At 37.2% G+C, this 9,772-nt stretch overlaps 1 protein-coding gene across 1 annotated transcript; it reads left to right on the top strand.

Moving 5' to 3' along the window:
* Nucleotides 1–1,868: 1,868 nt before the first annotated feature.
* On the top strand, nucleotides 1,869–9,690 carry LOC107732842 (coronin-1A-like). The gene is made up of 11 exons (XM_016544263.1): nucleotides 1,869–2,085; nucleotides 4,195–4,429; nucleotides 6,836–6,840; nucleotides 6,925–7,054; nucleotides 7,288–7,469; nucleotides 7,728–7,847; nucleotides 7,929–8,033; nucleotides 8,139–8,284; nucleotides 8,380–8,437; nucleotides 9,004–9,219; nucleotides 9,314–9,690. Exons 2-11 carry the CDS (start codon nucleotides 4,201–4,203, stop codon nucleotides 9,401–9,403), a joined length of 1,281 nt encoding a protein of 426 aa, XP_016399749.1. The 5' UTR covers nucleotides 1,869–2,085; nucleotides 4,195–4,200; the 3' UTR covers nucleotides 9,404–9,690.
* Nucleotides 9,691–9,772: the final 82 nt, after the last annotated feature.

The following is a 9,772-nucleotide window of genomic DNA, read 5'->3' as shown; positions in this document are numbered from 1 at the left end:
AAAAAAAAAATTGATGACAGTTGTATGTCTTTAAGGGCAAAGGTCACGATGGCTTGTCAGTCATCAGGCATTTGGACTGTGTGTCCTTCAAGATGCATATTGCCTTTGTGGGGCCGAATGTGTCCATAAATGCTGATCAAGAATGTGTTTATTCATGTAGTTAGTTAGGTGATGTGAGAATGTGCAGAGCATGTTACATTGAGCCCTCAAGGAAATGGATTGCATCATAACCCATGTTTTAGAGGAGGAACAAAGATGCTATTCTCCTGTCTGTATATTCTAATGTCCTGTGGTTAAAAAATAATGACATGATGTATGAAACTATAATAACTTTGTTTTCTTAGTATGCAGGTGCTGGATAGCCTGTTAATGATAATTTAAAAATTCATAATTAGTTACATTTCGCGTTATTATGATAATGGATATATTGTTATTATTACTATTATTCTGAGATGGGTTACCACTATCAATGATCATCTTAATTTAAGTACAAAGGCTGAGAATACTAATGCACATAAGCAAGACAGGAGGTCTCTGAAAGATCTGTCGTTTTTTGTTTCCACTCTTGCTTGTGTGTCTTTGTTGAATTTGGTTGTTTGGCACCATCTGGTGGCCACAGCGCTCTATTGACTCTAATAAGTCGGTAACAACATAAATGATGTTCAGATAAACCATGTTGACCTTCTGGATGAAGCCATTCACAGGTCACGCACTGAGCCCTATTGGGCATGTATATTTTTCTTTTTTGTTGTTTTATTAGGCGTCCTAAACTCATTTATTTCAAAAATTATTATAACTTTAATTTTACATAAACATTTCTTGTTGTAAATTTTGTTGTTTTTTCTACAAGCGTGTGTCTCTGTTGGTTTGTTTTATGGGCCTATATTTCTCTCTCAGTCTATTTGTGTGTCCACAGTTACGTTTGTTCACACAAGACAGATCTTCCAAACCCCACGGTTTCCTGCAGCGAGTGTGCAATAAATTGAGGTTTATATTTTTAAATCGTCTTTTTTGCCTTTCTTTATTTTCTAAATTATTTGAAATATGACTGTTGATGCAAACAGGATATGCGCCTGCTTTTATATTTTGACCTCCACTTAATTCATGTTTGTCTATTTATTCTCACAGGTGTGGTGAAGTGCTTGTGTGACTGTGGGTGTAAAGTTTAAAAAAATTTTTTTATTTATATTATTATATTGCTCTATTTATTAAATCTGTCACTTTTGAGAAATTAACCCTAACCCTTATAACTTTTTTCCCCCCGGAAAATAAAAAAATTAATTTAAATGTGAAAATTAATTTATATGATCAGAGTTCAATTGAAAGTGAAAAGTGAAGAAAAAAAAATTATATATAGTTTATTTACTTTATATGACTTATTTATAGTAGGCCTAAGTAAATAAAATCATCAAACCCAAATATTGTGATTTTAAGGTAAAAAGGTTATAACTAGTTACTTACCACCAAACTACATACTGTAAAAATATGACAAAACATAATAAATTAACCTCTTTCAAACAGTGTAAGTAGCTTTCACAATATCTATTTAATTTGGATGACAAAAATGGTGGCTAATATCGTTACCAAATTGCAACAATAATTGCATTAATTGCGACATTTTGGCGGAAAATATGGTTGCCATGGTAAATTTTTTAAGTAAAAGGCATTACTTTAATGCTGAATTTCACTGTTTTAGCGTTGACTATTGTAACAAAAGAAAGCGTAGGACATTTGAGTGAAAACACAGAAAAGTTCAATAGAGAGATAACATTCAGATAAACACGTCGGCCAAACCGCAAACTTTATGCTCGCGCACGTCACGTTTGTGTTGCTATGACCACGATAAAGTGTGAGATCAAGTGAGGTGCAGCTTCATGCAACGTAAATCACTTTAAAAGGAAACAAAGCGAGGACACCTCCCATTCTCATCTGACATCTCCATCTCAAACTCTCACTTCCTCCTTGATTTAGAGTGAGCTTTGGCCGCAACTGCTGGCATTCACCCACTTCTCTCCATCTGTCAGAGTCCAGCGTTTCATCCTCTCGCCTCAGGCGCCAGAGTCCCTCCCAAGCCACAGTTCTCAGGTACAGTCCACCGTCCCATCATATTGTGTGTTTGTGTGTTGTGCTCCTGTCCGGTGTTATTGGAAACGGTTCATAATTTTGCATCTTTTCTGCGTCTCAAGACCTAGTAAGCTGACTAACTAGACAGCATACTGGGCGCGCCTAAACGCTTCTATACTGCCTTAAATGCTGTTTAGATAAGCAGGGTTTGAAACACAGCCCTAAACTGCGGCTCGTTCATAATAAATTAAGTTTTTACTCGGTTTACTACTGTTTTCTATATTATTGTTTTGTCGTTGCTAAATTTGTCGAGCTGCCTTTCAGAACTGTGGCAAGGCACGTTAAATATTTGAGGAAGTTTAGTAGGAGAACTAAACTGTATTTCCAGATAAAGATGAAGCTGATATGACTGAGTCCTGCATATTATTGCATAGAAATAGTGCAGCCTATATAAGAGATTGCTCTTATATCTTAAGCTTGGAAGAAATGATAAAGAACAAGTATTTCAAGCCACCATGATAGTAGTAGGCTAATAATAATAAAACGTAGAATTCTGTCTTTATACTTACTCGCCTTCATGTCATTCCAAACCTGAATGACTTAGCCTACTTTCTTCCGGTGAACACAAAAGATGTTAGGCTGAATGAATCTCTCATATTTGAGGAAGTTTAGTAGGAGAACTAAACTGTATTTCCAGATAAAGATGAAGCTGATATGACTGAGTCCTGCATATTATTGCATAGAAATAGTGCAGCCTATATAAGAGATTGCTCTTATATCTTAAGCTTGGAAGAAATTATAAAGAACAAGTATTTCAAGCCACCATGATAGTAGTAGGCTAATAATAATAAAACTTAGAATTCTGTCTTTATACTTACTCGCCTTCATGTCATTCCAAACCTGCATGACTTAGCCTACTTTCTTCCGGTGAGCACAAAAGATGTTAGGCTGAATGAATCTCTCACATTCACTTTCACTGGATGAAAAAAATCCATGAATGAAAATGAATGGTGACTGACTGAAGTTGAGTCGCTCACAATCTGCCCAACATCTCCATTTGTGTTCCTAAAGAAGAAAAAAGTCACAGGTTTAGAACAACACGAGTACAACCTGCAGTTAATTACATCTTTTCCATCCACTTTGAATATAATAATCATTGTGATACTTTAACTGGATTTAAACAAATGTGTTTTTTAGATCATGATGAAAACATTTAGCAGTATCTTCAAAGCAGGTAGAAATAACTCAGTGGTTTACATGTTTGTGTGGAAGGATGTGGTGTAACTGAAGTTCTGAACATCTCCTGCGCTCCCACAGTTGCTGTGGTGTTAGTCCAGTTACGACAGATTCCTCTCAGTCTATTTAATGCTCTAATGCACCTTTCATTTTTCAGTTTATTTTACTGAGTGCTGTGAGCATACAGGGCATCGGTGATGCATTGCAAACGAGAGTGATGATTGTTAGTCAACTAATTATGCATATGCACAAGACTGCATTTGATATGGCGATGAGAAAGAAAAAAAAGTGGGCAACAGAGAGCGAAATAGATGAGAAGGGGGCATAAAGCAAAATGCTTTATTACTAAAACCTGCAGACAAAGTGGCATCAGACTTGAAGTAGCAGCCCGAGCATTTCCTTTTCTGTCACTTCATGCTAGTTTCCTTTTTCCTTCCTCTTTCTTTGAGCTTATTGCCTAAATGCAGTTTTAAACATAGAAAGCTGAAAAAGACGTTGAGCAGATTCATTCTCTTTAGTTTTCACTCTTTTGGTCTCTTATCTGTAACTGTTCATTTACAGGAATTCATTCGAATTCAAGAGAATTTGGGTATTAAATGAAGAATACAACTTGAGTGCAAGCACACTGACTCAGAGTTAAGATCACCATCAAATGCTGGAATTGGAGTCAGTCAGATTCACTGCAAATCACAAATAGCTAAATCTAAAAAAAAAAAAAAAAAAGCTTCGATTCAATCAGTATATAATCATGTAGCCTATATGAAGATGCACAAACTTTAAGATACACAAAACTTAATGATGAAAACATAGCCTGTTTACTTTTCCAATTGTTTCTCATGTGTATGCTTTTTCTCTCTCCATCCCTGTGTCTCTTCCTTCTCTGCCTTTCCTCAGGTGATCATGTCTAGGAAGGTGGTCAGGACCAGTAAGTTCCGCCATGTCTTCGGCCAGGCGGTGAAGGCGGACCAGTGCTATGATGACATCAGGATCTCCCAGATGACCTGGGACAGCAACTTCTGCTCTGTCAACCCCAAGTTTGTGGCCATGATTGTGGATGCCAGCGGTGGAGGAGCTTTCATTGTCCTGCCCCTGAGCAAGGTGCATCCAGATAGCATTTCAGACTCATTAAGCTCAAATGAATTCTTTAATGAATTCAAATAAAGTCTTTATAAAACAAACCTTGGATGAAGTGCAGTATTGTATGTATAGTTGGACTGATTTAGGACTTGATAGTCCAGACTGATAGTTTTAGACCAACTGTAGTTTTAACCTGTTACCTGCTTCAAATGATCTTCCAAGGCCATTGAATTTTGAACTGTAGACATGTCATGCAGTGTTTGTCTAAATAAGGAAGTTCAAGGTTGAGTTTCAGATGTACGTGTCACTAGACCTAGCATCCCTTCTCTTTATGCTCTCTTGCATCTTGTTTTTGCCATATTTGGAGTGCGCTGCTGTCAACTCTGCACAGGATGTGGTGACAGCTTGCAGATTGAGTGAGTGACAAAAACTGTGAGAAAAGGACAGCTGCCACTTAGGCTTGATGTGCCTGCTTTCTTCGTGTAAAAAGCTTGGTTTAAAATTTGAATATGTACTTTTTACTTCATAAAGCTTTATGACTGAAAAGTGCTATGTTTGCATCTCTAACAGAAAGATGGTGGAAACATTTTCTTCCCTTCCTCTTTTATTTTTTTTGGGGGGTTGTACAGTTTATTTCATATGCCATTTTATTTCTTTTTGTTGTTTTTCATCTTCTCTGTCCATCATCTCTGGTCCTCTGTTTCTATATGTTGCTCTCTCTGCACTCCTTATACTAGAGAATGAATGGGAGTTCTGTCATTTTCAATCTGCTGTGCATCTTACACTCTGCGCTTTGCTCAATGGCAGCCATTGTTTCCCAATGAACAGGAGGATTCGAGTCAAGCCCTTTTATTTCGTTCGGGTGGCTTGAGGAAGTTTTGAAAGCTCAGTTTTGAGACTGATAGCATGATCATCTGGTTTTGCACAAACTTGTGGAGTTCACGCATGACACTATAGAAATACTGACATTAATTAACTGACATTAATCAACTCAAGTTGACATGCTGATAATATAATTTGTAATTAGTATTTTTGTATTAAATTAGATATTAATGTAAAACTAGTGGTCTCAGACATTTGGACCCCATTGTACCAGAAGAAAGACTCTTTTGGAAAATATGAATTTGATGTAAATATCTGTTTGAACTTAAGAACTTAAGTCAGTCACCAGTCACTTGATCTGACAATGGTTAAATTATCTTTAGACTAGTATTATTTTAATATTATATAATTTTATAGTATTTATTCATATTTTCAATTAGCTTTAATTTTATATTTTCAGTTTTCATTTTAATTTTAATTCCAGTTTTAATCATTTCGTTTTTTAATTTTTATTCGTTTTTATTATTTCTATGTAGTTTTAATTTATTAATTAATTTTATTTAAAATGTATCTCAAAATATTTATCTCGAAATAAAAAAAATATCTTTATTTAACTTTTAGTAATTTTAGTACTTCAACTTATTTTCTTTCAGTTAGTTGCCAAGGCAACATTTCTAACTTTTGTTTTTCATATTAAGCTTTATTTTACATTAACAGTGGTTTTAAATAGTTTTAGTTTAAGTTAACAACAACAATGCTTTAGTCCAGTCGTAAATCACTGTAATATTTCTTAACTTATTGCAGCCCTTAACTTTATAGTAATAGTAATAATAATAATAACAATTTATAGAAGAATTCTGTGCATGGACTTGCACACAACACTCACATTTAACAATGTGATTTTGGCAGAGAGAATGTGCTCTCTGTGTGCATGATGGGAACTCCTGCACAGTGCGGTCCTCTCTAAACGGGTTAGTAGTTATTTGGCATAATTGAAGGCATAGCTGTAAAATTGAGATCAGCTGACACAGCCCCCCTCATCTGTCTGAGGTCTCTCCTGCTCTTTCTGCTCTGTTTGTCAGAGCAATGGAGATTGTGTTACTCACCTATTGAGAAGAAACAAAGCAACCTCGGCGTCCGATCGCAGGCCTCCGCTCCTTGAGTTCTCTCCAGCGCTGGAAAGCTGATCCGATATTTACACGGGTCCTACTTCTTGCCTTATCGTTCCGCAGACGTTTTCCTCTTTTGTTTTTTATCCGCCATCTCTATCTTTCTGTCGCTCGGCTCCGCTAATGACCTTCCCATGCACTGAACGCGCTCTCCTCCACATCACGAGTAGACACGCCCCTTATTGCTGATTGGCTACAAGTTTGTTTTGCGATTCGACCCGAATCAGTTTTCTAAAGTGTTTTTGAAAAATCACATACCCTGCCATTAAAGTGAATATTTTACTCCTAAGGGGTTCGGCTGACCAAAAAGTTTGGGGACCCCTCTGAATCCCTTGAGAACCCCAATTGCACAGCAAAATTACCCCTTAGCACCAACTAGCGTTTTATGCCAGGTGGTGCTAAAGGGTAAATTTTGCTGTGTATGATACAACCATCAATAATGTCGGAATATTACCGTTTGAACACAGCTACCGTACTGGTGTGAAAAATATAATATTGTGGCAAGTCTAGCTCATACTACTTATTATAACTTAAGGTCAATGTTGTTATGTAATAGATCTGGGAGATTCCAGATGGGGGTCTCATATCACCACTGAAGGACCCAGTTGTGAAGCTGGACGGTCACTCTAAACGTGTGGGCATCCTCAGCTGGCACCCCACTGCCCACAATGTGCTAATGAGTGCAGGTAAACCGACATCAGCCACCCACTCAATAGCCAAAAGTACAGGCTAGAACTACACCTATATATGCATGCACTCGTTCATGCAAATTAGAGGCAGTTGAAATGGAATGATGACGCCCTCTGCTGATTTTTCACACACACTTCTTTACACACATCTCGGGTTTATCATAAATGTCTCCCTGTATACCTCATTTACCTTGTGGTCCTTCTCTCTTTCTCTCGTTTTCTTTATGCAGGCTGTGATAACGTGGTCATCCTGTGGAACGTGGTTCATGGAGAGGCAGTGGTGCGCATTGACTCGATGCACACTGATCTGATCTACAGCGCTTGCTGGAACAGAAACGGCTCTCAGATCCTCACTTCCTGCAAGGACAAGAAATTACGAGTGATAGACCCCCGCAAGGGCTCCGTCATCTGCGTGCGTGCATGAATTCACTGTAATAAAATGATAAAATAATGTGAATGATGCTGAAAAAAGAATGCATGGGGCATAAATAATTAATATGGTTGCATTGTTTACTGTAAATCAATTAATTGAAGTTGTGAACATTTTTATAGTGTTCTTTCATAGCTTTTTCTCTTTCTTATACGTTCCTTTCTGCCAGCTCATTTACTGTCACGTGATTTGTCACTGCTCATATCTGTGTATCATCTTTCTGTGTATATGTGTGTTCAGGAGAAGGACAAGCCTCATGAGGGCTCCAGGCCAGTCAGAGCTGTGTTTGTGTCTGATGGGAAGATCCTGACCACCGGTTTCAGCCGCATGAGTGAGCGTCAGGTGGCGCTGTGGGATCCTGTGAGTACATCATGTGCTTCAGAGGCTCTCTTTTTCAGTTTTACAAGCAAGTGACTCATAAAAGTGTGTTTGTGGTTGCAGAACAACTTCAGTGAGCCCTTGAACCTGCAGGAGCTGGACACCAGCAGTGGGGTGCTGTTGCCTTTCTTTGACCCTGACACTGGTGTAGTCTACCTTTGTGGCAAGGTAAGGAAATGCATTCAAGTTTTGAACCAAGTTCAAATTTTATGACCATGAAGAGCTGTTTGTTCATGAAGTTGGATGTTTTAACCAGTGTATTTGGTTTGACAGGGTGACAGCAGCATCAGATACTTTGAGGTGACGGACGAGGCCCCATACGTTCACTATCTCTCCATGTACAGCAGTAAAGAGAGTCAGAAGGGCATGGGCTACATGCCTAAGAGAGGCCTGGAAGTCAACAAGTGTGAGATTGCAAGGTAAACACATCCAGGCTTATAGTGTACTTGCTTTCTCCCACAAACATACAAAAGGTCAGCATTTTAAATTATGGATTATTGCATATTTATTTTAGGTTCTATAAACTCCACGAGAGAAAGTGTGAACCTATTGTAATGACTGTGCCTCGTAAGGTAAGTTTGTCCAAGTCAAAATCAGCTTAATTGTTGTCAAAGGTTTGTGGTCAGTAAGAGTTTTTAGTTTGAAACAAACTAACAGATTTCTATTTCAAATAAATACTGTTCGCTTCAACTTCTATTCACCAAGTATCACATTTTCCACAAACATATTAAGCTGCAAAACTGTTTTCAAGATTGATAATACTAAGACATTTTTTTTTGAGCAGCAAATCAGCATATTAGAATGATTTCTGAAGGATCATGTGACACTAAAGAATGAAGTAATGATGCTGAAATTTCAGCTTTTCCATCACAGGAATAAATTACATTTTAAAATATATTAAAAATAGAAAAGAGTTATTTTAAATTGGAATAATATTTGACAATATTACTGTTTTACTGTATTTTTGATCAAATAAATGCAACCTTGGTCAGTGTGTTATTATACTTCTTTCAAAAACATAAAAAACTGTACTGACCCCAGATTTTTTGAATGGTAGTTTATTAATGCCACACGTTTGATTAAGTGCTGCTTATTTGTTCCACTGTCTTAATCCAGCATTATCATTTCTTTGCTTTAGTCTGACTTGTTTCAAGAAGACCTTTACCCCGACACAATTGGTCCAGAGCCATCAGTGGAGGCAGATGATTGGTTTTCTGGTAAAAATGGGGCACCAATCCTGATCTCCTTGAAAGATGGTTTTGTGGCTACCACCAAAAACAAAGAGTTCAAAGTCATCAAGAGCTTGATGGCCACCACATCATCTTCCTTAAGCAACCGACAGTCTGACAGTGTGGTAAGAGATCAAAGGGAATCCTTTTTAATTATTTAACCTCTAACACAGTGAATTGTAAAGTATTGTGTAATTGATCATTCTATTTCATATACAGGACGTGCAGGCCTTGCAGAATGAGGTGAACGAGCTGAGAGAGATGGTTGAGCAGCTGACCAAGCGAGTGAGCGACCTGGAGAGCAACTAACTGAAGAGAGACCCCAATAGAATGAGAGAAGGTTTAAAAGAAAAATGCAAATGGACATGTACAAGATATGCAAATAATGAAGTCTTAAAAGGTGTACATTGGAAAGAACATTTTGTAGAATTATGTGACATTTTTTCATGGGATACCATTTTACAGTCCATTTCAGACCAAATTTTGCTCTTCAGGGATTTCCTTTTTTTTAAAGAATTTTTAATGTGACCAGATTTGTTTGAAGCCTTTTAATATATGTTTTGTAGGATTTGAAATAAATGCCAGTGTTATTTTAACAAAGATTTACTTGTGTCAAAAACTCATTGTTCATTCTACACACACAAATGTCTTAAATCAGTCAGTTTTATTGAAAATACA

The sequence above is a fragment of the Sinocyclocheilus rhinocerous genome, unplaced genomic scaffold (assembly GCF_001515625.1).
Source record: "Sinocyclocheilus rhinocerous isolate Xijiao unplaced genomic scaffold, SAMN03320098_v1.1 scaffold220, whole genome shotgun sequence".
Lineage (NCBI taxonomy): Eukaryota > Metazoa > Chordata > Actinopteri > Cypriniformes > Cyprinidae > Sinocyclocheilus > Sinocyclocheilus rhinocerous.
The sequence above is the reverse complement of the archived record's forward strand: the minus strand, read 5'-3'. Positions and strand labels throughout refer to the sequence as shown.

What these genes read in the sequence shown, in the direction of transcription:
- LOC107732842 (XM_016544263.1), top strand. Translation starts at nt 4,201, where the DNA reads ATGTCTAGGAAGGTGGTCAGGACCAGTAAGTTCCGCCATGTCTTCGGC. An exon ending in AACAAGTGTGAGATTGCAAG is followed by an intron (nt 8,285 to 8,379) that starts GTAAACACATCC and finishes TATTTATTTTAG; the next exon opens with GTTCTATAAACTCCACGAGA. An exon ending in ACCGACAGTCTGACAGTGTG is followed by an intron (nt 9,220 to 9,313) that starts GTAAGAGATCAA and finishes TTTCATATACAG; the next exon opens with GACGTGCAGGCCTTGCAGAA.